Source organism: Daphnia carinata, chromosome 10 (genome assembly GCF_022539665.2).
Source record: "Daphnia carinata strain CSIRO-1 chromosome 10, CSIRO_AGI_Dcar_HiC_V3, whole genome shotgun sequence".
In the NCBI taxonomy this organism is placed as follows: domain Eukaryota; kingdom Metazoa; phylum Arthropoda; class Branchiopoda; order Diplostraca; family Daphniidae; genus Daphnia; species Daphnia carinata.
In genome coordinates this window covers 6570104-6597792 of record NC_081340.1, presented here as the reverse complement: position 1 = coordinate 6597792, position 27689 = coordinate 6570104, and the positions used below count along the sequence as shown (strand labels likewise).

The window sequence follows — 27689 nt, the reverse complement described above, 5'->3', positions numbered from 1 at the left end:
TTTTATATTTGCCCAATATATAGGATAATTTTTAAAAAGCCTTTTCTAGGAGTAATTTGTTGACTCAACAAACACGTTTTGTTAAATATCTGTAGTCAGTATAAAATACAAAACAAGGAACGGGCATAAAACAAACAATTATGACTTTTGGCGAGGTTTCATTTCTTTTTAACATGAATGTAGGAAGATGTAATTCTTTTTCTGAGGGTCACTATATTCATACCCTTTAGACCAATCATAGCCAACAGCATAAGCAAATATTTGACCATCATGGTTAAAACAACAAGCTGTGATTGACTGCTCCATTTGCTCTGAAGTTTTCAACTTAGTTCTAGAGTCCTTGTCCCAAAAAGAAAACCTTCCATCAGACCCAGCAGTTGCCAATGTACCATGGACAGGATGAAATTTGATATCATTGACAGCGTAAATATCTTGGTACTGTTGATTTGTCCCATTTGAACGATGACATTTGAATGTGAAGTTATCCTATGAGAAAAGAAAATCAATCCAAATGTATATCAAATCCTCATATTAAAAAATTTTATCAGAAGAAATCAACAATTAACAAGTGCTTCTGTACCTTTGGATTGCTAGGTGTTATATACTGAATGGCAACTTTCCCTTCAATACCTCCCAGAGCAAACCCAGTTGGCATTCCCTTTTTATCCTTGAAGATGGAGACACAGCGGTTTTGGTATTTCAGTGGGGATTCAATCCTCTTGGCTTCGATTGGACCATTTTCAAGTTGATAGACAAGCAAGTGGCGAGCCGCTGTTGACACAACAGCAACAGGATATTCTACATCAGCGTAGAAGCAGCGTTCAGGCACGTTAATTGTAAGCATGGGTGACTGTTGCCGCAGGTCCCAAAACTTAAGTGTGTTTATCAAAAGATCCAGTCATGAGGCACGAATAGTTGTGTGATTTGATCCAATGGCATATTTTTATTGGTGCATCATCATGCGCTGCAACCTAGAAGTAAAAATACTGTAATATATATACAAGAGAAAGAATTAGTAAACTGAATTACCTGAACTGATTGGTTTGAATTCAAGTCCCAACATTTGGCCATTTTGTCGCATCCAGCCATGAATACTTTACTTCCATCCTGAAGAAACTTGAAATATTAAGGCAAAACCAAACAAACATGCTATTTGTCTGTCAAACTTGCATCACTCCAAGCCACATCAAGAACAGGTCCCTGCATCGTTTCTTGTGATTTTGGTATGGACTTGCCAGTTTGATCAATTTCCCAGCATCTAACATGGTTGTCCCAGCTTCCAGCAATCAAGAAGTTTTGAGGAATTGAAGCTGGGCTGAACTCTAGGCAAGAAACGGAATCATCTGGAGGGGAAACTACTTCAAAATCCTCCATTGGATTATGGTTGATTGGAGCTGTAACTACATTGGAACCCATAAAGATACTTCCTCCAAATTCCGTAGAACCAAACATTTTGGCTGACTATTTTTCAGATAACTAAAATACAATTGATTAATGATACGGAAGTTTTTTGGGGGGAGGTAAAAGCCGTGATGAGCTGGTTGTTTGTCGACACAGAGCAACACTTCATCTCTAATTCTGACATATTCACAATGCGGTGCCGAACTAATGTCTGTAAATTATACTTACTTGTTCGCAATAAACAATTGTTATAGAAATTAGGTAAAAGATTTGTGAACGTTGCACTTAAACCATTTGTTAAGGAAGCTCGATACACTACACTGCGGAATGCCGGCTGCTAAAATTCGGCTAACGGCGGGAAAGGGAGACATTTAGCGGCATTTAATGCATATTTTGAAAATTAGAAACAACGTTCAAGGCACCAAGCAGAATGCCATCTTTTCAGCAACTCTAAAAAATTAATTTGAATGTTAACTGAATTGTTACTTAGATTTATGTTGATCAATAAATTTTTCATTTTGTTATTAACATTTTTCCAATATATAGGATAATTTTTTAAAAATATTTTCTAGGAGTAATTTGTTGACTCAACAAACACGTTTTTTGTTGAATCTATGTATTCAAGTAAAAATACAAAACAAGAAAAGGACATGAAACAAGAAAATTAGGACTTCTGACGAGGTTTCATTTCTTCATAACAAGAATGTAAGAAGATGTAGTTCTTTTTTTGTGGGTTGTTAAACTCATGTCCTTTAGACCAATCATAGCTAACTGCATAAGCAAAGATTTGGCCATCTCTGTTGAAACAACAAGCAGTAATGGATTGTTCCAGTTGTTCTGAAGTTTTCAACTTTGTCCGCGAATCCTTGTCCCAGAAAGAAAATCTTCCATCAGAGCCAGCAGTGGCCAAGGTACCATGAACTGGATGAAACTTGATATCATTGACAGCATAAATGTCTTGATACTGCTGGTTAGTTCCATTAGAGCGATGGCACTTGAATGTGAAATTATCCTATGAGAAAAGAAAATCAAACCAAATGTATATCAAATGCTCATATTAAAAAATTTTATCAGAAAGAAATCGACAATTAACAAGTGTTTCTGTACCTTTGGATTGCTAGGTGTTATATACTGAATAGCAACTCTTCCTTCAATGCTTCCAAGGGCAAATCCAGATGGCATGCCCTTTTTGTCCTTAAAGATGGAGACACAGCGGTGTTGATACTTCAATGGTGAATCAATTCTTTTGAATTCTTGTGGGCTGTTTTCTAATTGGTAGACAAGCAAGTGGCGAGCCGCTGTTGACACAACAGCAACAGGATATTCTACATCAGCACAGTAACAGCGTTCAGGCAAGTTCAACGTGAGTATGGGTTGCTGTTGGCGCAAGTCCCAAAACTTGAGTGTTTTGTCCCAAGAACCAGTCATTAGGCAGGAATAGTTGTGTGATTTGATCCAGTGACAGGTTTTAATTGGGGCTTCATGGGCTGCAACCTAAAAGTAAAAATACTGTAATATAGATACAAGAGAAAGAATTTGTTGAACTGAATTACCTGAATTGATTGGTTTGAATTCAAGTCCCAACATTTGGCCATTTTGTCGCATCCAGCCATGAATACTTTACTTCCATCCTGAAGAAACTTGAAATATTAAGGCAAACCAAACAAAGATGGTATTTATCTGTCAAACTTGCATCACTCCAAGCCACATCAAGAACAGGTCCCTGCATCGTTTCTTGTGATTTTGGAATGGACTTGCCAGTTTGATCAATTTCCCAGCATCTAACATGGTTGTCCCAGCTACCAGCAATCAAGAAGTTTTGAGGAATTGAAGCTGGGCTGAACTCTAGGCAAGAAATGGACTCATCCGGAGGGGAAACTACTTCAAAATCCTTCATCGGATTATGGTTGGTTGGAGCTGTAACTACATTGGAACCCATAAAGCTATTTCCTCCAAATCCCGTAGAACCAAACATTTTGGCTGACTATTTTCAGATACCTAAAATACAATTGGTTAATGATACGAAAGTTCTTGAGTGGAAAGGTAAAAGCCGTGATGAGCTGGTTGTTTGTCGACACAGAGCAACACTTCATCTCTAATTCTGACATATTCGCAATGCGGTGCCGAACTAATGTCTGTAAATTATACTTACTTGTTCGCAATAAACAATTGTTATAGAAATTAGGTAAAAGATTTGTGAAAGTTGCACTTAAACCGTTTGTGAAAGAAGCTCGATATACTACACTGCGGAATGCCGGCTGCTAAAATTCGGTGAACGGCGGGTAACGAAGACACCTAGCGGCAGTTAACGTAATATTTTGAAAATTAGAAACAACGTTCAAGGCGGCAAGCAGAATGCCATCTTTTCAGCATATACTCTCCAAAAGAAAGTATTCCTTTTCGAATTTCAGCGTCTTAAAATGATTATACTACGTTGGAAAGCTAATATGCTACTGAAAACAAAGTGCGATGCTTGTATGATCCAAATATTGCTCAAATTCAACGTGAAGGAATCTAGACAAAGAATGTTGCAAAGTGCAGTGTTACAGTCGGTAGATTCTAGTAACAAAAGAACAACAGTTGTTGCTCAGGAGATGACAACATTATAAAGAATATATAATATCGCAGAGAAGCAATCTTATTATGTTTCTCGAAATTAAATGAATTGGCTACAATTAACAGTGCAACCAACCTTCATTGTTTATTTTATGTATTGACGTGACAAAATTGCCTGACAATCCTTGATGAGACAAAAAAGGGTAGAAAATATTAATCATAAAACCATAGAATAATCAGAAGAATTAGGAAAATTCAAAGATGATGATACATGATTCGCCGGAAATGATATCAAATCGAAAATTACAAAGAGACAAAAGGATGTTTTCATAAGTAGATACGGTACAATCCCTTTACGAATGTTTTCAAACATCTGTTTCCCTATCATCACGGTATGTTGTGAAAGAAAACGTTTAACTCTTCTTTTTTTTGATGGTAGGGGAACACGAGACAAAAATGTGTCACCTACGAACATCGATAAGCGTAATGTCTTGTTTTCCTCGAAAAGCAGACGTTGGTAGATGCGGACGGTTAATGAAAAACGCAGTCATCCAGGTCCTAGAAATGATGTACGAAGTACTATTAGTTAATTTCTGGTGTGTCGAGGTATAGTTTTAGTTTAGTTTAAATTAGTTTTTTTTTTTCATTTTTGTCTTTCTCAGGAGGAGAACCTTATCTAATTTGTAAAACATTCGAATTCGAATTTTCTTGACTAGTGTGAAATGTTCTTTTTTAATCTTCAGCTTTCAGTTTGGCTTCTTCCTGCCGTCTTTGTTGATCTAAGAAGGCACAAAATGATTGCGAACAAAATCCTTTAGTGAGAAATGCAAATAAAATGTGTGTGAATACTTAGTCACCTTTAACGCTCAGCTCTTTCCATTTGCCTTTGTTCTCCTCCAAATAAAGATCCCAAGGCCGTATAATTTTCTCACCGGATATTTTGGAATTGGTACCATCTTTTTTGTTTTTCTCCGGTGTGGTTGGCACAGTGACCACTTCGCCCCCTTGCACAAAAGTGAAAATCAAATAGCACATTATTGTGTATGAACGATCATGTCGTCTGTTTAGTCACACACCTGCATCGCATTTTTCTTCGGAAATCGAGTCTCGGTGATCGTTCCGGATCGGGGCTGATTGTGGTCGTATAGGTATCAAAATTTTGTCCAATAAATCACCCATGACGGCCATTGTTGGCTCAACAATGAATTCTATGAAACCTGTTGATTTGGAAAATTCTTTTCGTAAGCCCTCTTTAAAAAAATGAATTCGATGAGCATACCGATTTGCGATTCAGCAACTAAAGTATTGTTTCTATCACAGAGCGGGCTGTAAGGTAGTCCAAGCTCCTTTTCATTGTCGCCCTGCCGGAAGAACTCTTCTAGGAGCAAGTCTGTCCAGTGTCGGTGCAACGGCCAAGGTTTGCTGGGGTGGGCTACGTCGCAGCAGTGAAGCACGAGCGACAGAATTTTCGACTTGTCCACACTGAAGACGGTATAAAAGAACGGTCGATCGACATTATAAATAAGACCAGAAATTCAATCATGCTTTATTCAAAGGCAATGGGCAAGTTAGTGTGGCACAAACTAAAGTGCTTGTAGACACCCTATCTTGCAGATCAAGTCAGTGGACCAATGAATTGTGTATGCGTTGCACAAGGAACCCCCTACAAAAAGGCCTGCCTCGCTAGTACCATGCAGCAATTGATCGACGTGGATGCACAAATAACTATGCGACATTAAATATACAATATCTTGCCTGAGCTCGGGAACGGTGAGCAGGGCTTTGGCTGCTTTTATCTGCTGGAAATGGCACGACATGTCCGTAGCCAAGACCATGTCTATGACCAGCGATCGGAATTCACGAAACTCTTCGCGCGAAAGGTTGATCAAGATGTTGCAATCCTCTTCTCGCATCAACCTAGTTATCGCGTTGTGGCCGAAAGCAAACAAAATCAAACATTAATTTTTGATCGTATCGATTTTATTCGTCTTCTTAAAGATCTGACCTGAACGCGGCGCTGATGTGGTGGTTCTCCTGAACGGCCCGATCGTTGTAGAGCAAAGCCGTCTCCGAGCCGGACATGACGTGGAAGCTATTGGTCGTTCCCGTATGCTCAAAGTCGTGTATGATGGCGGCCAGAATGGCGGCAAAGATCTCCAAATCGGTCAGCCAGTTCTGTTAAAAAAAAAAAAAAAAAGAGTCCTAAGAGCCCTAAGAGTCCTTTGTCTTTCTAAATACGTCTATCTTAAAATAAATGAAAGAAGATTATGCCCCCTTTTCGAGGGGGTAAGTAATGGGATCATAACCATAGCCATACCATCAATCCAGTTTGATAGAGGACGTAGTGAAGCGTTTGGGCTACGTCAGCCGCATGCGTATTGTTGTGATATAGATTGCGATGTTTGCAATAGCCGGCCTCCGTTTGGTTGAGAAACGCTTCCAACGTGCTGCTTGGAATCTTGTATTCCGAATGTTTCCACCCCACGACCGAAGAAAATAAGAAAAGAAAAACAAAAAAAAAAAACAAATAGATTAAAGCAAATATAAAAAGTTAGACAAGATCAAAGAGATTATGAACCCTTTTTTTATATATATATACAGCCAGGACTTGAAATCAAACGTTAGTAGAGCAGTGGCGCTTCAGCGAGTTTTACAAATGACTTGTCAAATAATGTCTACATCGCAATTTCGTCGTAGTCTTTTTTTTTTTATTTTAAAAAGAAAAAAGGAAGAAAACAAAAAATTGTTAGACGCTCTTGCTTAATTAACGAGGAAACACAAAACTATTAGCGAAGGCGAATCGTGGACGTATTATGAGCAGTACCCAACAAAAACGTTAGGGATACAAGGGCAACGCACGGAGAGAACGTGAGCTTGACATGCTGGCTAATTAGTTTTCCCTGTGAAATTGCACAAGTCAGTTCCGATGCATATATATATATATATTATATACAGCGCAGTGAAAATAGAAAGGGGAAACGCGAGATTGCCCGCCCCATCAGGTGTTCCTAGATGTCATTTCGGAGATTTCATTTCTCTAGGACGGTAAAGAGCTTCGACATAGCCCTCAAAGAATGAAAGCAAAAGATGTTCTTAGAGGTAGTGCATGTCAACAAGCAAATACGAGTCCAATAACTAGGAGACAAGCCGCGCTGCGAGGCATTCCTCATTATAGCTGGAACACGTTCTTTTATTTGCAACGCGTAAAAAATGAAAAAAGTCTACCTTGAATTTGTGGATGACGCCATAGCGATTCAGCAAATCGATGCCGAGATAGCGAAGTGGAGAACCCGCCGAAGCGTCGCTCAAGGCGAAAACGTCGAAATTCCACTCGTCAATTAGCTGGCCAACGGGACAAAGGAAGACGGAACATGCAAGAAGGCAACGTCCGAATGATAACGTGAAACAGAATGACGAGATAATCACGACCTTTAAAGACAGCTGAATGTTGATCTTACCTTTAAATTACGCGCCACTTCGGCCGGGAATTGCAAAAATGAGGAGGAGGACATGCGTCGATAGATGCGCTCCACTAGGATGCCGGCCCGAATGGCTTGCGCCACCGAACGGAATTTCGGCTTCTCCTCGCCCGGTTTACGGTGACTGCTGATCTGGCGCGTAAAGGTCGACGCCAGCCAGGCTCGCACTTCCGGCGGCACCGCATCAGCCCTGACTTCCGACAAATCGTCATCATCGTCCGGCGACCGTCTGCATTCGAGAGAGTAAGCCAAAAGGGTGGGCAAAATAAAATGAAAATAAATTTCCGTCCCCGTTTAACGTATCCCGTCCTGCCTTCCTACTCGACATAATTTACTAGCCGAACTAGACTTGCAAATCAAATCGAGCAGCTATCTGTTTTGCCAAGCGGAAGCAGGAAGAGGCGCGCTAAAGCTCTATATGGAATGACGAAATTATTTTGTCTTCCATTGTCTTTTCAAAAATGTCCAAACAAAAACAAATTCCGGAATCGTGCGTAAGAAAGATGAGCCTTTTCATCAAAGGCCGTCATCTCTGATGGAGGCCAATTCAATTCGGACGTTTTTCCAATGTCTTCCGCACTAGTCAAAAGATTTCGAGCGCAAATCGACGGAGGAGAAACATGGCGGAACGTCGACATTTTCGCATCCGCATTAACTAGACATCCTATTCGTCTCTGCCTCTTTTATTTTATTTTTTCTGTTGTTTGCTCAGTGATGAAGAGAGAGAGAGAGAGAGAGAGAGAGAGACGGAGTGATGGCGGTAGCAGTTCCATGTGTACGGAAATAATAAAAAAAAAAGGCAAAAGCTAAAAGACCCTGGGCAAACAAGATGAATTGGAGTCTGTCTGTATGGTTGGTGGCCAACGCTGTGCGCAGTTCTGCCAAGTTTATAGCTCCGGCCGAAAACTGTAAATAGGCCTTTTCGTTCTATTGAAACTTTGGATTTCTATATGCCTGCCTTGTCTTTCATCTTTCTCGGCATTCCCGCTTCAATAAATGGCTTTTCGCCGAAGCTTCAGGACCAGCAATTTCCCTACATCTCCATCTCATCATCAATTCGAGTGTTCCAACATAAATTGCAACCAAATGCGTATTTAAGAGAAGAAAAATGTTTCAATTCAACTCACTGCAGGCAATCAAACGACTAACATAATAACACTACGCCATTATAACCAACATGTCTGAATTTGACACATCTTCCTCCGTTCGATGCGGACAAGCAATCATCTTACGTCACTCTACTTGAGTAGCGATCACGTTAGTCCCGATGAGTGACTCTTACACAACAAACAATAAAAAAAAAAGGTTTCTCTTTTCTAAACAAGCAGTCAATGCTATTTAAAAAAAAAAAAAAAAATCAGGACGGCCAGTTGGTCCCAACGAAGCCTGACAGTCCGTATGTCGTATCCCTCGTTCGGTCAGTTGGATCGGATTGCAAGTAACAGCTGAACGCACGGCAACGCTATGGACGCGTAACGTTACGACGTCCAACAGCAACAAACCACATTTCACTCAAGACACACAGAAGGCCAAATGCTGATAGGAAACCATACACACAACACTGTGTGTGTGTGTGTGTGTGTATATATATATATATACCCACCGTCATTGGATGGACATCGTTACTGTTCCATTCTTTTTCAGCCTGACTCTCTCTCCTTCAAATCAATAATCGATAAATACAACGCGCTTCTTTTTCTTCCTTCGTTCAAGATTGTTCGTTGTTTGTTGCTCTTTCATTTTCATGATATTCCCAAAAGGAGAAGGGCAATCAAAGAACGGAAATCTGGCCAGCATGCCACAGCCGTGCGAATTGCGTTTCGTCGCAGCCAGGCGCCAACTCTTGCTTCTTTTATTAGATTGCCAAAAAGAATATAAGCTTTTTAGAAGGGTCGAAAGCGCAAGAAAAATCACATTTCCCTGAAGCAGCTTTCTGAATTGGTTCGATTCCTCTTCCCTTTTCTTCGTCTTCCTATCTCTTCATCAACAGATTCTCTTTCCACGATTTCCGTGCGGATGTTTTTCACTGAGCGCATTTTTGTTTTCGCCATTTAAAGAAATGAAAGAATACGACGCTATTCTACATTCTGATCTATTTGCTGAAAGATCGTAAAAATCCCTTGATATTCCGCGTGCTCACAACCATCATCTCGGACGTGTTACACAATCCATGGCGGGATCAAAAGAACTTAACTCGATAGGTGTGCGCAGCTCTTGATTTTCGACGCTGGCACACGCGACATACCAGCACTTCTTTCATCACCTTTGATAATAGATACAGTTGGGTACATCAATCGCGAGAGTCCCCGACTGGCTTCTGCATCAAGTGCTGGATAAGGAAGTGCTGGTTTTACGTTCACAAGGGGGAACTAGTAAAAAGAAAAAAAATAGATAGCTGACTATGTGGGAGCTTCATCGTTCAATGTTGTGGCGTAACTGATGGCTGTGTAACGTACGGCGATGATCTACGCTGAGGCTAGGAGGACATTTCTTGTTAACGGAGAGTTTTTTTCGATTATTTTTTTCTTTTTCTGCTCTGGCCATTCCGGCATTTCAGACGAATGACGAAGGGCATAGCGCAAAAAGACGCACACACAAAGACATGCCATAACAATAAAAAAGAAAAGCTGGAAAAAAAAAATGCATAAAAATATAGAAACGAATCCCAGCGATTATGTTAATGTCGCTGGTGGGTGTCTGTGACCTAACCGAAAACCCCTGCCCAAAACTCGGAAAAAATGCATTAAAAAAAAAAAACAAAAAAACAACAACACGTGGAATAAGAATGAAAACAAACGAATAGAGACAGATAGAGAGATAGAAAGATGTCACCTTTTCTTGAAAAGTGTAGGACGACGAACAGACGTCTTTGAAGAAGTAGCGGTGGTAGTAGCAGTGGTAGATGCTGTTGGGGTAGTAGCGGTGGACGAACAAGAACGAGTAGGAGAAGAACAAGTGGTAAGAGACGTGACGGCCGGTCTGAGCCCAACTCGAGACGCCCGTGAACGACAGGGGTTTGCCAAACGAGGTAATAACAAGTGAGGAGGGGTGTTGTTGGTGAGTGGTGCTGGCGAACTTGTGTCATTCGTATCTGGCCACAAAGCCTCCTCGTCGCCGACATCGTCTTCGCAGTCGGGACTGAGGTTTATCGGGGAAGATGGGGATTAGGCCAAATGTTGTAACAAGGGGAAAAAAACAGAAGGTTTTGAAGGGAAACCATCACCCGAGATTTAGAAAAACATCCGACATCAGCGGAAGTTAAACAAGAGAGAAAATGACGAAAAAGAAATTGGACAAAAGAGGACAAAGACCATCAGGACGGGACACAGCAGCCAAAGGACGTTGGAATTTGTTTTAGGCGAAAAAAAAAAAAAGGAGCAGGGGATGGATCAAAGAAGAGAAAGATATAAGTGAGAAATATGTACACGGTGAAAAAAAAAAGAAACGCGCACGAAAACAATCAAGAATCATACCATAACAAACAGACATCGATGAATAATTTTAAAAAAGAAAAAGCAGAGCTGCTTTTGTTTTTGTTTCGGAAATTGAAAGAAAAACAGAAACAATGTTTTTCAATGAAACATTGAACTCTCCATGTTCCCTTTCTTTTATGTCCACTCCAGTACGGCCTTCGATATAGGCCGGACGGCAAGGGGCAATGCGGATCATTTGACATCCTAATTGATTCGATTGATGGCGAGGGCAGAGTGAGCTGTTTGTCAAAGTCAGCGCAGCCCGAGAGGTAAAAATAAAAGAAGATGAGAAAGATAGAGATTGGCCGACTTCTTTTTTTTTTTTTTTTTTTTTTTTTTTTTTCGAGACTCGCCAATTGCGCAGCTTCGTGTCTGCTCACATTCTGACCTCGTCGGCTGGTTCATCCGTTTTCTCTCTCATCTCTTTCTTCCCTCCCCCCCTTTCTTTTTTTTTCAATCTAAATCTATGGCTCTAATATCGCAGAGTTCTTCATTAGTTCGCTTACCATTCCAACTATTCACAGTTATTTTATTTATTTAATTACAATGCGCCTTCGGGCGGCACGCGGAACTAACAAATCAATTTTCTAATTGCTGATTCATCATCGCTCCCTGCCCATTATTTGACACTTGCTTCATTTTCGAACGTAATTCGGTTTGACTCGCGATTAAGATTCTCCCCCCCCCCCTCAACATCGTCTACGCAGTGGCCAAGGATTCCCAAATTGCGCTTGACGCACGTCATCGATTTCTCCCTCCCCTCCGTCTTTTTTTTTTTTTTTTTTTTTTTTTTAAGCTTACCGTTTGCTCGCGTGATTACAGGTAACAAACTTGCAGGAAAACATAAGATTTCGGATGCGCTTCTACTATGGAACACACACAGCCCCCCCCCCCCCACAACGTTCACCCCGCAACCCCAATTGTCTTCCCAGCGAGTTCAAATGCTATTACGCTAACCATTTCTTTTCCCCGTTTACATCCTCACGAAAAGAAAAACGGTTGATTGGCCTATTATGCATACATATAGAAGCGAACTACAGTAGTGCGCTCTATCCCATTCCCTTCACCGTTGTGTCCCTTATTTTTGGGAACTTGAGGGTTACGCGAAAAAAAAAAAAACCACGGCGCGGATTTTGATTGCGTAGAAGTTTGAATCGATTCGGTTTGAAGGCGGAGGTAGGAGAGAAAGAAGAAAAAAGCCTGAGGGCATAATAGCTCGCTATTGCAACAACGATTAAGCGCATACATGAACGAAATGATTGGCATCGTGTTTGGAAAGACGAGAAACGTTCTATTCTACTGGAACAAATATGGCAAGAGCCGAGGCGGAAGGGCGGGGGAGACGAGGGCAGTTTTGGCCCTTGTTCTTGCTGACGTTTTTAGCCTAGGGTGTTGTAAGCAAACTCTTAGGAATTGAGAAGCGGCGCTCACCTTCCGGCCTCGTCGACGTAGACAGAGTCGAGCACTTGGATTGCCAATTTCAGATTCTTCTGGACCACTTCGGGCCGCACCTCGCCCTTGTCCAGCAACCGCAATAGGCATTTCAGCCTATAGAGGAAAAAAAAAAAAAATAAATAAATAAATAAAAAATAAGGAACGTGAACAGAAAAAAAATTTGAAAGGAACAGCAAAAAAGAAAGAAAAAAGGAAGAAGAATATCATCAGATTCCATCATCCGCCCTGCTCCTCGGAGCACGATTTTGTTACATATATATACGTCTACATAAAGTTGACGGGTCTTTTTCACGTGCTAGCGGCGGCAGACTTTGCTCCATCTTCGCACCCATCCCTAAGGCTGTCACATCATTGATCCTTCTTTTTCCTCTTTCTTTCCGCCCCTTTTTTTCCCCCAAGGATTTTTGATTTTTGATTTATTTTATTTTTTTATTCTTCCAGGGGTCTTGCCATCTACATTGCTGTGCTCTGTCGCCCCTATTACTGTATTTCACTGCGTTATACGAACTGTCCCTTTATAACACCGAAAAGCATTTTACAAGACGCTCGGCTGCCTGCCAATGCCATTACAAGTCATTCAAATTTCGTTGCGCTCTAGTAAGGCCAACGTTGGTGTTGGATTATACGAGGCTGGCAAAGCTTATTTTCAATTCAACAGCGCGCACACACACACACACACACACAGTGTCTAATGTGGCGTGCCATTGCGGTAGATTATGGATGCCCTACCAGATTTCAAATATCCCGCGCTGAAGAGCGGGGCCAAGGCAAAGAAACACATTTTTAAGCTCCTCCAAATCAAATGAAAGTAAGAAAACTAAAATAAGAAAAATTACCGGAGAGACGCGTTCTCGCAAACTTCGGACGATGGCACAGCTGCAGCCGCCATTTCTATGGGCGGTTCATCTTCGATGATACCAACGTGCCGCTCTAATGCCGAATCGTCCAGTTCGCTAACTGTGGGAGTTCCAGCACCTGTGCCGGACCTTTGGCTTTTCCTTTTGCTGCTCGAACGCCGCATGATTGTCAGAGTTTCCGATCCTGCACGATGTTTTTGTTTTCAATTTAATTTTAGTGCGCGTATTGAAATCAATTAGCGCGGCACTTACCTGTGTATTCTCCATTGGCCGTCGGTGTGTAATCGAAAGTGCTGTCGTCTTTGGAGGCACCTTTCGGACCACTGGCCACTATTGAAAACAAAAACAATGCAATGCAATGAAAGAAATAAAAAAAAAAAAAAAAATAGGAGCCAAACGATAAAAAATAAAATAAAAGACACAAGAATAGAGAACACAATCAAAACGAGAGCCTCAATCGAAAATGGAAATGCTAAGGAGCGTCGCTCGTCTATTTATGTAGAGGCTTATCATTCCGGCGTCGAGCAGCGGGGGGATGTAGCAAAGACTAAAGAAGAGACGCAGTCCACTGAAATTCTAAAGGCTTACACAAATGGGGCAAAGTAGGAGGAGTCCTTCTACACTTCAAAAAAAAAAAAAAAAAATAGAAAGAAAAGAAATAAACAAATAAAAAAAAAAAAGGGAAAGAAAGAATCCTATACACTACAAGCAAATCCCACTTTTTTTTTCCCCCCGGTTCTCTTTTGTTTAGAGCGACGCGTATATATGCAACCAACACTCGCGACTGGGAATCGTTGAACGACACTGTACGTCCGCGCAGGATCTTTCCAGCCGCCCAATTTCCTTCTGTTTTCTGCGTGCGTTGTTACCTTTGTCTCTTTCGCTACATTTCAAGGTACGTGGTTGATTTTTCTTATTCCACGCCTACGATCTTCTCCCATGCGCGCATATTTGGTTTTTGTTCTTTTTCGCTGGACAAGGCACGTTCGCGATTGAAGATGGTGGTTGTTTTTATTGCGTCGAAACGCGCAGACAGACAGCAACAGCAAGCCACCAGAGATCTCTTTCAGATTGATCCCTGGCTACTCTGTTTATTTTCTTGTACAAATTGTGCAACTCTTTTTATCTCTCTTTTTTTCCCCCCCCCTTTTTCGAGAGGATATGAGCGAAAGGAAAAAAAAAATGTAGTTCTTGGCCTCGATCTATAGGTACGAGGCAAATGGCAGATGCTTAGAGGAATAGAGAAGAATAAAAAGCCATTGGCAACGTATCAAACTGCCTGGAAATGAAAATCAGTCAAGGGCAGCATTGCGGGCCCATGAAAAGAAGAGAAATGATAATGATGATACTGGCAGACGACGAAACGCGAGGGGGGGGGGGGGGGCAGAACAGGCGAACGAAGTTAGCAAATATTTGAATGTTCCATCAGCAATAAATTGAAAGAAGAAGAGAATACATTCAAAGTTTGTCTCCCAATTTTCATTTTCCAAATGGGATTCTGCCCTGGCAGTAACAAGAACGGGACAAGTCACATCTGCAACTGTCAACACACCGTAAACGAGTTTCCAGCATCAATTATCACGGCATTAACCGTACAATGCGTTATGACGCACTAACATTTACTCACTCTCTCCTCTCTCCCCCACAAAAAATAAATCATTGTTTGATATGAAAAAAAAAGTAAACCCAACGATGCTAGTGGCTATTGAAATTCAATGTTGAATTACAACCGAGAGCAAATGAGGTTCCCGGACGAGTTCATCGTTGCTAGAGGAACGCGTTGTCAATGTAACGCAGACAATTTCCGCTACACGACATAGTACGAAATGCAAAAATAAAAAAAAAAAAAAAAAAAGAGAGGGAAAAAATAAATAATAATACACATGTTTTGTGTAACGTTCTCAATGTGCTTCTCCTTCTTCGTTTTGGCTTCGCTAACAAAAAAAAAAACAAAAAAAAAAAAAAAAACAATAGTGTCGATGTCACGGTAACATCGAAAACTTTGCGACTCTCCAAGATGGTGGGTGAAAAGAACCACCCGAAAATTGGACCAAGGCAAACAAGAAAAGCGAGACTCCAAAAATAACGAAAAAAAAGAGGAAGGACTTTCGAGAGCAAAACAACGTGAAAATGGAACGTCAACAGAAGGGGTTTTCTCGTTTTTCGACGTTTGCGGACCATCGGACACTATAATGAGCCAACGGATAGCCCCAACGTAAAACGAGATGATTTTTGAGCACGACCTTAAACAACGTCGAGGACAGTTCGTTGAGAACGGAGTAACTAAAAACCTCCCCCGATGTCGTGCTGATTTTACAGTCAAGAGCCACACGACGATGATTGCCGTTCGACGGGACTCTTGAACAACATCGCGTTCCACCCCATCTAAAGTCTGTCACATATCGCATGGCCATGAATCCCATTGTTGACACATTGGACATGGCAACAGATAACTGCGACAACACTGTAACGTGATGTGCAATGAAAACTAACACGATGATGAACGATAAACAAAAAAAAAAAAAAAAAAAGAAAAAGGAAGGAAAATAAAGACATTTGGTTGGCCATATTGCAGCTGTTGAGCCCATCGCTGGGGGAGCCATGTCTCCATGACAACCAACGACTATCTACATCATCTAGAGGATAAAAGCGGAATTCATTTCGACTGTGAATGGCGACCAAGTCGATCGTTAAACACACAATCAGACAACACACACGCAGGCAGAAAAGTGGGACTTTTTAATGTCTGTCATGATCGTATGTGAATAGAAATTTCAAACCGCATTCTACGCAGGCGAACTAGAGGAAGGCACCCTCTTTTTTTTTTTTTTTTTTAAGGATCAATTCACTTCGTGATAGAAAATGTTTGCGCAGAAAAAGTAGGCAGAAAAAAACAAACAAAATTATTATAACGCTGAAGCAGCAAGCAGCAGCAGCAGCATGCGCGGAAACGTTACTACTCTTCAACGCACCGAGGGACACGTCAATCTCACTTGTCTATTCAGACACAAATCTGGAAATGGATTTTCCTTTTAAAATAGGGACAAGTCAAAGTTGAGCACGCAAGCTGCGTGACTTCATCGGCCTGTCTTCTAATTAAAGTGGAGGTAACGCAAGAACATTTAGACAAGAGGCGCATGAAAAAAAAAAAAAATAAAATCAAGTGGAATCTGCCGAGCATATTCGGGGGCAAGTGATTGCAGTCTGATCAATCGACTATGACGACGTCGATTTGACCTAAACAAAACAAAAAACAACACGAACCAAACGGAAGGAAGATCAAGAGAGAAAGAGGAAAATGACAACAAAGTTACATACTCTTCAGTCGATTGGTTCGTTGGCGACAGTATGCTGCACGCACTGCACACGTAACACGTTTCGTGACTCTAGAAATCACCGGCATCATCCGGATAAAAAAAAAAAAAAAATAGAAACGACGCAGCACGGACGTCATCCGAATCTTCTAATCAAGAGTGCGTCCTTCCTCTCATCTCAATTCAAGTATATTGCGTTGATTTGAAAAATAAAAAGAACTAACGTCAACTCCGTCCATCCCGTGCGCTGATGCGCCTCAGAATGTCAAGTAATTCCATTGCGAACTTTCCCCGAGAGCAAGATGTGATAGCCGAAGGTGTTAATTCGATTCACGGTGCAAAAAAAAATAAAATAAAAATAAATGCGACGTGTAGAAAAGTGACGGAAGGAGAACTTGTTCTAAATGTTATTATAATTCACTGCGCCGAGGCGAAAGTTCGAGTCTTACACGCAAGGCACGACCGGCTGATATTGCACAAAAAAAAAAAAAAATGACTATCAGAATATAGAAAAGGACGTGACGGACGTGTCAAACGGGCAGACCAAAGGTTCAATGACCTACTATGGGCAACATTTTTGCCGTTTGTATTGGCAATGTAATGCATAACATCCCAGCGGCAATCACAAGCCGCCAGGCCTTTATTTGATCTCAACTCGGGTGACATGACTCCCACATCATTGAACAAACCCTTCTCTCTTTACACACACGTAAAAGAGACTTTAGTATTGTGCAATGTTGCTCTCTTTTAAAAGAAAAGTTGTATCTCTCAAGTTCTTTCCTACCGATTCTTTTTCATCCTCCCACAACAACAACGACCAAGTCTTAACGGTTTTGAAAGATTCAAGGCTCTAGAGCAGAGAGCGGGGACGCAAAAAAAATAATAATAATAGAAGAACGTCTGTGGAATGGATCGAGAAAAGCACTATAGACACTACAACATGCAAGTTTCCGGTAGCACTTTAACCTGATCTCTTATTCAAACTACTAAGAAATTGAGCGCTGGGCATATATATATATATTCACGCGCGTAAGGGTGTATATACATACACAGTATACCTAAAGAAATGCTGGAAAAAAAAAAAAGAGATAGGTGTAGATATATAGAGCTACACGCACGCTAAAGTACGAGGGGCGTTACACGTGTGGTAACTCTTACCAGGTAAGAAGTATACCATGCGACGGAAGTTGTGCGTATTATACACACACAAAGGCCGGGAACTTTATCAAGAGTTGGGGGCTGACGGACTGGACTATGATACAGATCTTCTGAGCGCTTAAGCAGTTGGTCTCGGATTTCTTGAAACAATCCGAGAAGTATTTAAACTAAAACAATCTTTTAATCACGTTAGGAAAACGTTTAAAGAATTCTCGGGAAAGTGGGAAAAAATGTGGAGTTTTCTCAAGAGGTCATTTCGGATTAAAAAAAAAAGAAAAAAAAAAGAAAAAAAAAATCAAACTTGGAGGGAAAATGAAAAAGCAACGCATTTCATCGACATCATTCCGATCGTTTTAATTGCAACATGTCCGGAAGATGTCTCTGTTATTCTTTGATTGATTGTCAAGTATCAATGGCTGTCAGAAAGGAAACTACTATTTTTCAAAAAACCCTCATGATACTGGACTGACGTCAGAATGTAAATTGAGAGTCGTTACTTACAGGTTGCCCTTATAAACCATCTCGTTTACGTCCATCATCCGCCCACGGCCTCCCCGGCCTCATCTATCCAGAGTCTTTTAAAGACGCACTAACATTCCCAAGTCAACCATTTCTCATGCGCCGCAAAATTTTAATTTCCAATATTAAAACCTGGTTCCATCAAAACATGCGAAGCTCTCTACCAAAAAAAATGCGAGCGAGGAAGAAAAGAATAAAAAAATACAAGGCATTTTCAACAAATCGGAACGTCAACAAAAATGTTTTGCCGCAAAAGAAATAAGAAGACGGCCGACATTTCCCTTCATTTTTAGAAGCTTATCTTGGCTTTGATGCGCGACAGTATGTTCATCATTATTAGCGCTTTATTTTTTTTTTCCCTTTCCTCGTTGCGGATGTTGTTCTTGTTGTCACGGCTTCCTTCCTCCTGCCCCCGGCATCTACTTCCATCCGCTAAGGATTGACTCGAGGACACTATCGCTCCATGATAAAACTCAAATAAAGAGGCCACAAAGCCCCATGGATTTTTCTTTTTTTTCCCATGCGCACCTTGTATCCGCAATTTAATGGATGAATAAATATAAATTTAAAAAAAGAAAACGGAGGAAGACAACCCATTGCCTTTCTACATAAGTGATGACGTTACAGTGCGTCAGTTCAACTAGAATTTTGTATGTTTTCCTGACCGATGGGGGTTTTTTTTTTCTCCCCCTCCAAACTCGTTCCTTGCATCCGTGTGTTTGTCTTGCTCACGGATACGGATACGGACACACACACACACACACACACACACACACACACATTCAATTTCAGTAATGAGGAGCAAAAAAAAAAAAAAATAAGGGGCTAGATATTACAATAGCCTGCTGTAACATTATGAGCGACGGTGGTTAAAACAAACAGAAAGCCAAAGTTCAAAAAGCTTTTCGCGGGACTGAAATACCTGGGAGAATCTATTGGAGCATTTCAAAAAAAAAAAAAAAAAAAAAAAAAAAAAAAAAAAACGGATGAAGATCAATAATGAGAGTCAAGTGCACGCTATAAATTTCAAGAGCAAATGCCCCTCCTCTCCGCAAGAAAAAACGTTATTTCAATAACAGTTCGTGACTCCTATGATGCGTTAACTTACTGATGACGTAATTGTAACCATCAAGAGTGAGGACGCATTTAGAGAATGGCGCCAGGTGAAGAGCAGACGTCGACGATGAAGATTTCGACGCTGCCGCTGCAGACTTGGTGGCAGGCGTCAGGAACGAGTTAGACGTCGACGACGTCGTTGTCGACAGCCTGGCCGGATCGCTAGGACACTTGCGTAACGTTTCTTTGACGACAATAGTCGTCATGGCCCTCCTCTCTCTCTCTCTCTCTCTCTCTCTCTCTCTCTCTCTCTCACACACACACACACACACACACACACACACACACACACACACACACACGACCCCACAGATAGATTTACCACCAATTAAGACATTGCGGGGAGGGCGAAGATGCCAACAAAAGAATGTGCGAAAAAAAAAATGCACTTGCCCGTTCCTCTTGTCAGCGCCGACGAACGCACGTCAAAGAAGAGCAAAAATGAAACCGAAAATGTTTGAAAGTCTCATCCGCTAGGAGAACGAGCTCAAAGCGAAATGAAAACAGGCGGGAATTTCAAACGGGTTCGGCACATGGCCGTGTTTGTGTAATCGCCCGAGCGGAACAATCACGGCCGGGATGAAAGAAAAATCAAAACCACCGACCGCTGGAGCAGCCGTAGCTCGACTGAATTCTTTAGAGTTGGCCAGCGACACATGCGCTGGCAAGCGCTGCTCGTCTGACTCTTTACGAGTGTGTTGCCCGTTGCGCCGATATACGATCCCGCAGTCAAAATGTAGGCAACAAACGCATAGGGCGCAAAACGAAAAGAAAACAAGGTGGGGTGGGGTGGATGCAAGGGTCGCTGACGGCCGTCTCTAGTCCAACCCTACTGCCATCAGTGTCGCATCCTCACCTGCCTGTGCCCGCATCACGGAGGGAAAGGCGGATGTAAAAAAAAAAAAAAAAATAATAATAGTTAAGACTTGTATGTACGGCATGTGTCGCCTACGATGCCACGCCCAGCATCCCGAGCCAAAAATAGGAGCTAGACACACACACGCACTCGATGTGGCTTATGTGCGTGTGGTCTGCCAATAAATCAATGAATGCGTGGCAGCTGTGTGTGTGTGTGTGTGTCACTATATAATTGGCGATAAAAGATCCGACTTGTGATTTAAGTTTAAAATAATTGTCAGTTCCGAAGACGAAATTGATTGAAGTTTTGGGGCGGAACCGTAGGCTGATCGTTTAAATGACGAGCGATTGGGCTAGTCACAAGGCGACATATTATGTGACGGGCAGATATTGATCGACAATTACTCGCGTCGATTAATTAGAAATCAAAACGGCACGGACACTCCCGCCGTTCACGGACCCTCAAGACTGTGATTAATCATGACACCATCTCCATCCCATCAGCTGTTCCATCTTCTTTTACTTATTTTTCTTTTCTTTTCTTTTACTGATTGGTGCGCTACGAACTGGATGAGTTTCTCCGACAGAATAGATATAGAGGTAGTTTACGTGCACAAGAAACGCTAACCGAAACAAGATAATCCATTATCTCATTAGTTCCACACGGATCGTCAACTAATGTAGCCAGTCGTGCCCTTCTTTCTTGAGGGGTTGGTCTCTACAACAGTAATCGTAAAAAGAACTATTTGTGATTCAAGACGAACACTCTGATTAAACAAACTTGGACGCAATGAAGCGCTCTTCTTTAACAAAAAAAAAAAAAAAATAAATTATTCCTGTTTCTGTGATCAACCCCCCATTAATGGTCAATTTTGTTTGAGAGAGAGGGAGTGTGTGACTGCCATAGTTCAATCGATACGACTGCTGGCTGCAGTATTTTTTTTTTTTTTTTAAATATTACATTGTCAAATTCAGTGAAGGAATCATGGCACGGCGTGTGCAAAAAGAAGTACTCCATCACGCCGGGCGATGCATCCGAATTCACGCGGAACAAACACCCGGAAAAAGAGGGGAAAAACATTTCTTAGCTATTCTACAGAATTTTTTTTCTTCAACATAAAAAGAGAATTTTCCCACCCAAAAAAAAAAAAAAAAAAAAAAAAATCTAACAAATGCATCGATAAAAAATGGAAAGGAAAAAGAAATCTATAACGAAAAAGGAGCAAAACAGCGGAAATGAAAAAAGCGACTATAGACGACATCGAAATGATGACAATGAAAAGCTAAAAAGCGCAGCAGCAATGCAGCCCGGCTGATGCGTGTAGCGGCTATGTAAATAAGTGATTTACCACTTCTAGATATCTCTCTCTCTCTCTCTTTCGCCAATCTTGTCTGCATAGGCTACTCAAACGCGAGCCAAAGAGAACGCAGACATCTTTGTAAGTTCCCACTCTAATCTACCGAGAACTTCTTTGTTTTCATTCCTAGTCCGCATCATCCATCGTTCGATCGATTTAGCTCGTTTAAAAAAAAAAAAAAAAAAGAAAAGGGCTGGAGAAACAAAAAAGAAACGCATTTGGTGGAAGTTCCTCGTGTTTACCTACGGCACTCGTACAGCCACTTGTGTCTAGTCGACCAATTTTCAAGCAGTTGCTGATTTCTATCTTTTTATTTACTGAACGACACCCTTGGCCATGTCGTGGAAAATCGAAATGTCATCATCGCAATCGATTTTTTTTTTCCCCGTATACGGACAATAGCTGCACTCAAATGGGGACGATTCTAAAGAAATAAAGAGAACACATAGGCCGCAAATAAAAAAAAAAAAAAAGGGGGTGGATGAAAAACGAACGGAAATAGAGCAAAGATGGGCAACGACTTCCTGAAGGTAGCGTCAAACTTCCGTTCGCATCCAGCGTCGAATCAACTGAGCGTGCTGTTCGCGTAATAGTAGTATGGGCCCCCAAGATCTCTAATAGTATAGTATTCTCTCTCCACAAAAAAAAAAAAAAGAAGAGAAACGTCAATTCCGAGCCCACCAACGAACGTCTCAGTTGACGAAAAGAAAAAGTTATGGCGCCGTCACATCACCGAAAAGCTTCATGCACATTTTGAACGTGATTTCCGTCATTCACGCTTGTCTCGAATCTCGGTAAACACTATTTTTTTTTTTTTTTTTTTTTGGGGGGGGGGGGGGGGGATTTAAATGTTCGAATTGGGAAAAATGGCGCGCCACGATGATAGATTGAAAGTATTCCAGCGTAGTGTGTGTGTGGCCAAAATAAAGAAATCACGTAGCAACTGGCTGGATATTTGCTTCCTATTTTCATCCGTTCGTTAGGTGAAAATAGGAAAGAAAAAAATACTGCCTTTCACGTATTCGTAGCATCTGTGTAGACAATCGTATGACGCACGACGGTGGTAGAGGGACCGAACTATAAGCTACGAATTCTAAGAAATAAAATATGAGAACTTTGTAAATTTCTTTTTGGGAAAAGGTTTGCTTTAAAAAAAAAAAAAAGGAGATGTAAATCTTTTAACTGGATAGAATCGATGTAGCAACAGTGTGGTTATCAAGACAAAAAAAAAAAAAAAAAAGAGAAATCAATCTCATTCGGCTAAAGAGCTCATCGATTTCGTTTTTCTCTCTTATTTTCATTTGCACTTTTTCTTGCATGACCGACGCGCAACGTTGCGTTTTCGTGCGTGTCCAGTGAGCCGTAGAAAACACGACACACAAAAAAGAGGGGGAAAAAAAAATGAGAAAACAGAGAAGGAAAACATTCTCCGTTGATAATCAGCTTTCAACTAATATTATGAGGATGAAGAAGAAAAAAGAAACATGGATAGATGGACCCTCCCCCCCCCACCCAAAAAAAAAAGGGGGATTTGCGAGGGATGAAACGAAAAGCTCATCATCGACAAAGGCGAAGCGACAAAGAGATGCGACTTAGCGACTCCCAACGCGAGGTGAACGCAAGACAAAACTTCTCTCATCTTTGGCATCTTTTCGACATTCTAAACGCATAAGGTTTACGACGTGATTGAGTTCAAGTATGAAGTTACAATAAATCAAAGGGCGGAAAAAAGAAAACATGATAAACAAAAAAAAAAAAGAGATGCAGAAAGACATTCGCAAAAGAGAAAAAGATCCACAAATTTTTTATCGTACGTTGTGACTGGAAGGAATTGCAAAAATTGCATCGCACTCTGAGAAAGTGTCGTCCCGTTTTGACGCAAGGAGCATCGGGCAAAAGATAAATCCCGCTCCAATAGGACGCTGGAAAGCAATTAGAACGTTAATGAGACAATTCCACGTGCTGTTTACGCGCTAACAAGCTATCTCGTTCAGTTTTCTTTCGGGATAAGTGCAGCCAGTGTTCAAAGTTTGCCTGTAATTTCACTCTTACAAAGGGATGGGGCGTTTAAAAAGAGAACGGCGTAATCAGGCACGCACATTATTTGTGTATGTTACAAGTATAATCAAAACAGAGGAAGCAAAATACATTGATAGATCCGAAACAAAAGAAAATGATCAAAGTACTTCCGACACGGACCTTGTTCTTCATCGGTGCGATTTCGCAAATAAGAAAATATTTAAAAAATTTACGAATCCTTTACATTTCCAACCGGTGAAATTGGGGAGGGGGGCCTCAATTTGCTTTAAATTCAAATTAACTTGCGTGAGTTTCATGCTTTAAAAAAAAAATGAAGAAAATGAATCTACTTCAGAAAAGTGGGTTTAAAAGAAAGTTTCAGCAAAGAAGATACGACATCGTCAGATTATTAAACGGCACTCTTGACGTCATCAACTTCTTTGTGGCACGCAATAAACGATCCGAGGGCGAACGATCGCTAGATCTACAACGAGCCGCAGTTCATGGTCCTCCACGAATCATTGAGCGGAATAGTTGGTTTTCAAATAATCAGCGGGAAATGCGCCGTCATACGCCATCTTTTAGGTAAACTAAACACTACATGTAGTAAAAGATGCTCGCACCTCGACATCAACTTACGGGCTACCCCCCCCCCCCCTTTTTTACCTCCGCGAGTTAACGCTTCCACTAATCCATAACGTTTTTTTAAACTCCCGAGAAAATAAAAAAAAACTAATGAATACAAGCATCAGTCATTACTCACCAGCATCAACAAAGGACGCAGACAAGGTTAAAAGAAAACAAGAAAGACTTTGGTGAAATGAGAAATCCCCCTTCGGGAAAAACATTCCAAAAGCAACAAACGGTGGCCGGAGAGAAAGAAAACAATCCGGGCAAATCCAATAAAGATCTATACTTCTCCATACTCTTCAAAGGGGAGAGAGAAGAGAAAGAAGAACGAGAGAGAGCGCCTACTTTATTATACAAGCACATAAACAAAGAAACAGATAGAGGAACCGCTCTGGGATGTATACCGAGAGCCATCGATCCGATTACAGCCCCCCCCCCCCCCCAAAAAAAAAAAGAAGGGAAAAAGAAATAATAATAAAAGCATTTAAAAAGAAAAAAAAAAACGAATTCGCACAGGTGTTTCCATCTGTCGATTCATTTCTACTTTGCTATAGGAGGTTCAAAGTGAAAGACGACGAGAGTGCTACCACTAAAGTAGTTAAGTACTGACTCCACCTCCTACACTGGTGTAAACTACGATATACAGAGTGGGCGGCCCTTTTTTTTTATATTGGAAATCAATGTGTCATATGTCATCAAAGTACTAAAGGAAAAGAGATCTTGTGTCTCGGCGGAATTGCGATTGGCATTGCAACGGCCTCTTTTTCGTCAGGAGTCACACACACAAGTACACTAGATTGTACTCCTATACACATACTTCTTGCTCCGAAGTTTTTTTTTCCCCTGCCTCCCCCTCCTGTTTTTCCCGATAACAAATGAGGTAAGTAACGTAAAGAAAAAGGACTTCTTTGAAGAAGGAGAAGAAAAAAAAAAATATATTAATGATAAAAAATAGAAGCCGCGAACGAATAGCGAAACAGAGGAAGAGACTTGCAACGGCGATATGGTGCGCACACACGCAAGACTCACGCGTAACTTCAATCATGTTGCCAAGCAACAGGAGCCCAACCGAGATATTGAAAGAGAGAAAACCAATGATAGTTAGACAAGTCTTTCCCTTTTTTTTTTTTTGTCCCTTTCTTTCTACCAAAATGTACAGTTGCTTGCAGGAAGTTGGGTCTCCCTCTGGGGGGAGAGAAGCGCTTTAAATGACGACGCCATTGTGCCAAATACAATATGGTTTCTTCAGATTAGTTTCAAAAATGGGCTAATAACAATAAATTATAATAATCTTTTAAAATTTTCGGGGAAAAAAATGGCGTTTCAATTTGACACTTCCATATTGTCTTTGTATTGCAATGCAAGCCGTTTGCCCTGATATCCTATAAAATTCTTGACGTCATTCGTTAAAAAAAAAAAGGAAATATCCACCTGGAAACTTGTAACTTGAGGGAAAAGAAAGAAAAAGAGAAAAGAACGTAGATCGAAAGTGGTTGCTACCTAGCCGGCGTTGCGAGGATACGGCATCCACGTCATTCCCATATGCTCTCAATACAAATCCTTAGCAAACAAAAGCCCTCTCTCAAAAAAAGGAAAAACACTTGAGAAGAAAAAAAAAGGGGGGGGGGACTAATAAATGAGTAGCAAAAGGCAAACCAATAAACGAAATGGGGGGCATACCTAAATTACATTTCCCACATCATGTTTTTCCGCTTGCTCTTCTAATAAAGCCTCCCCCCCCCTTTCTACTGTCTCGTGATAGAATACCGTGCGGTTCAACTGGGTATGAAAACGCGTCACGCACAACCATCCTCCGTCAAAACACAGGCGGCCCAATTGCCGGTAGAGGTTAATGAGAATATAAAAATAATATAAAAGGAAAAGCAAAGACGGTGATAATAAAAGAATTCGTGTTTTTTCTTTTCTTTCTTACCGATGGTGTAGGTATCGCTACCAATCTGAAAGGTGGCGCTCTTGCACTTTCGAAAGACTTTAGCCATGGCAGATGAACCACAAATGTCCTCCAATGTCATCAAATCAAACGTTCGCTCTGCGTTATTCCCCGCCACAAAAAAAAAAAAATCAATCAAAAAGAGACGCACGTATCAAACGAGACATCGACGCACAAGAGACCAACGATACATTTTCCCTCAAAATAAAAATAGATACTGTACGAATTAGGAAAATCAAATTCCAGCGACTGATCAGCCGGAAGGGAGGGCAACGACTAGCCAGTATCAACTTCGCATGTCGCCGTTTTGACACGCAGCATCTCTCCACTAGAACATAAGGGCACATAGTCCTCACTTTGTGACTCTCGGCTCATCCAGCACCTCCTCAAAAATATATATATATATATATAAAAAAGGAGACCGATTCGCCCTGGCGAGTGATGATCATAGTGCCCTGCCTACATATGTAAAAAAAAAAAAAATAAAAAAGAATAGAAAGAAGGGAAGAGATTCGTAGCAGTGAGAGGGCGTGTTTGATAGCGGATATAAAGGAAGGAAAAGGGGAGTGTTCGGATCGAGTACGAAAAAAAAAAAGGGAACGACCTTCGCAAATGCGTAGATGTATCCATCACTAGAGAAAGAGAGTGTAGCAGTGAAGCTAGACAAGTAGTACTAATGTCGCCCTACGCTCCGTCACGATTCGTCCCCACCAATTTATTCATCCGCGTTCGATTTTTTTGGAGCCTTTCTTCTTCTTATTCACGACGTGTGTGTGCTAGAGACACACGAGATTGGGTTGAAACCGACGCAAACAGTAAAGAATAGAGATTGGATGTATGTCTCGAGAGCGTTCAATCAATAATGGAGCAAATGATCGACTACGGAATCATCAACGTCAACCGATCGCACAATAGCGGGGAGGGGACACAAATAGGCGTGAATGATCCCGAAAGGTCGAGCACGACATCGCCAAATGTCAGCTTTAATTTGATTCAGTCACGCAAAGGTTTTATTCGATTCAAATTTGCGACAGAGTCGCTGAAGTTTTTCACGTTCTCCCCCCCCCCCATCTCAAAAGAAAAGAAACTTAATGATCAAAAATTCAAGACACATCTTTACGAAACCATACATGAAATGCAGGGCTCCCGCCGTGAGAGGCAGCAGATGCTAAAATATCCCGAACGTTGTATATACGCCGCTATGCCGCAGTGCCGTAAAGCCTCTTAATTCACGCTAAAGCCTTTTAGGACTGATGCACGTTTCGCTTCTTGTTCCTTCGCTGACTGTCTAACTGGAGTAAGAGACCTATGTGGCACAACATGAAAATGCACGAATCATAACGAGCTTTGCCCCAAATAAAAATAAACTTCATCCGAGTCCCTATGTCAATTTCGCCATTTGCTCACCTCTTATACCTCCCACTCCCCAAAAAAAAGGACGAATGAATGCATCACAATTCGATGGCTTGCAATTGTTTTACCTTCAACAGCGACGATCTCAAACTCCATCATTTCTTTAGCCAACCCTCCTCTTCCCTTTTGTAC

At 41.2% G+C, this 27689-nt stretch overlaps 3 protein-coding genes and 1 pseudogene across 4 annotated transcripts in view; 1 reads left to right on the top strand and 3 right to left on the bottom strand.

The window, feature by feature from the left end:
- Positions 1-52: 52 nt before the first annotated feature.
- Positions 53-1745, bottom strand: LOC130701516 (protein Rae1-like; annotated as a pseudogene).
- A 305-nt stretch (positions 1746-2050) lies between these two features.
- On the bottom strand, positions 2051-3668 carry LOC130701517 (mRNA export factor-like). Its single transcript, XM_057523497.2, has 5 exons — positions 3554-3668; positions 3095-3399; positions 2955-3032; positions 2509-2895; positions 2051-2413 (listed from the first exon to the last, which is right to left on the bottom strand). Exons 2-5 carry the CDS (start codon positions 3374-3376, stop codon positions 2066-2068), a joined length of 1095 nt encoding a protein of 364 aa, XP_057379480.1. The 5' UTR covers positions 3377-3399; positions 3554-3668; the 3' UTR covers positions 2051-2065.
- Positions 3669-4466: 798 nt separating this feature from the next.
- LOC130701540 (dual specificity calcium/calmodulin-dependent 3',5'-cyclic nucleotide phosphodiesterase 1-like) overlaps positions 4467-27689 on the bottom strand; it is a 28275-nt gene continuing 5052 nt past the window's right edge. Inside the window, exons 3-15 of the mRNA XM_057523521.2 lie at positions 13474-13551; positions 13201-13405; positions 12341-12457; positions 10269-10574; positions 7416-7665; positions 7183-7299; positions 6275-6415; positions 5963-6132; positions 5713-5874; positions 5237-5439; positions 5034-5174; positions 4815-4961; positions 4467-4736 (exon numbers count right to left, since the gene is read on the bottom strand). Of these exons, the coding sequence (XP_057379504.1) occupies positions 4690-4736; positions 4815-4961; positions 5034-5174; positions 5237-5439; positions 5713-5874; positions 5963-6132; positions 6275-6415; positions 7183-7299; positions 7416-7665; positions 10269-10574; positions 12341-12457; positions 13201-13405; positions 13474-13551 (2084 nt within the window). The 3' untranslated portion in view covers positions 4467-4689. The remainder of the gene's footprint in view (positions 4737-4814; positions 4962-5033; positions 5175-5236; positions 5440-5712; positions 5875-5962; positions 6133-6274; positions 6416-7182; positions 7300-7415; positions 7666-10268; positions 10575-12340; positions 12458-13200; positions 13406-13473; positions 13552-27689) is intronic.
- The window catches only part of LOC130701376 (large ribosomal subunit protein eL28-like), a 53272-nt gene continuing 42661 nt past the window's right edge, over positions 17079-27689 (top strand). Inside the window, exon 1 of one of the 2 annotated variants that reach the window (XM_059497390.1) lies at positions 17079-17084. The gene's annotated coding sequence lies outside the window, so the exon portion shown is untranslated. Of the gene's footprint in view, positions 17085-25020; positions 25027-27689 lie in introns of those variants that run through there. The other variant, XM_057523333.2, reaches the window with a different exon arrangement.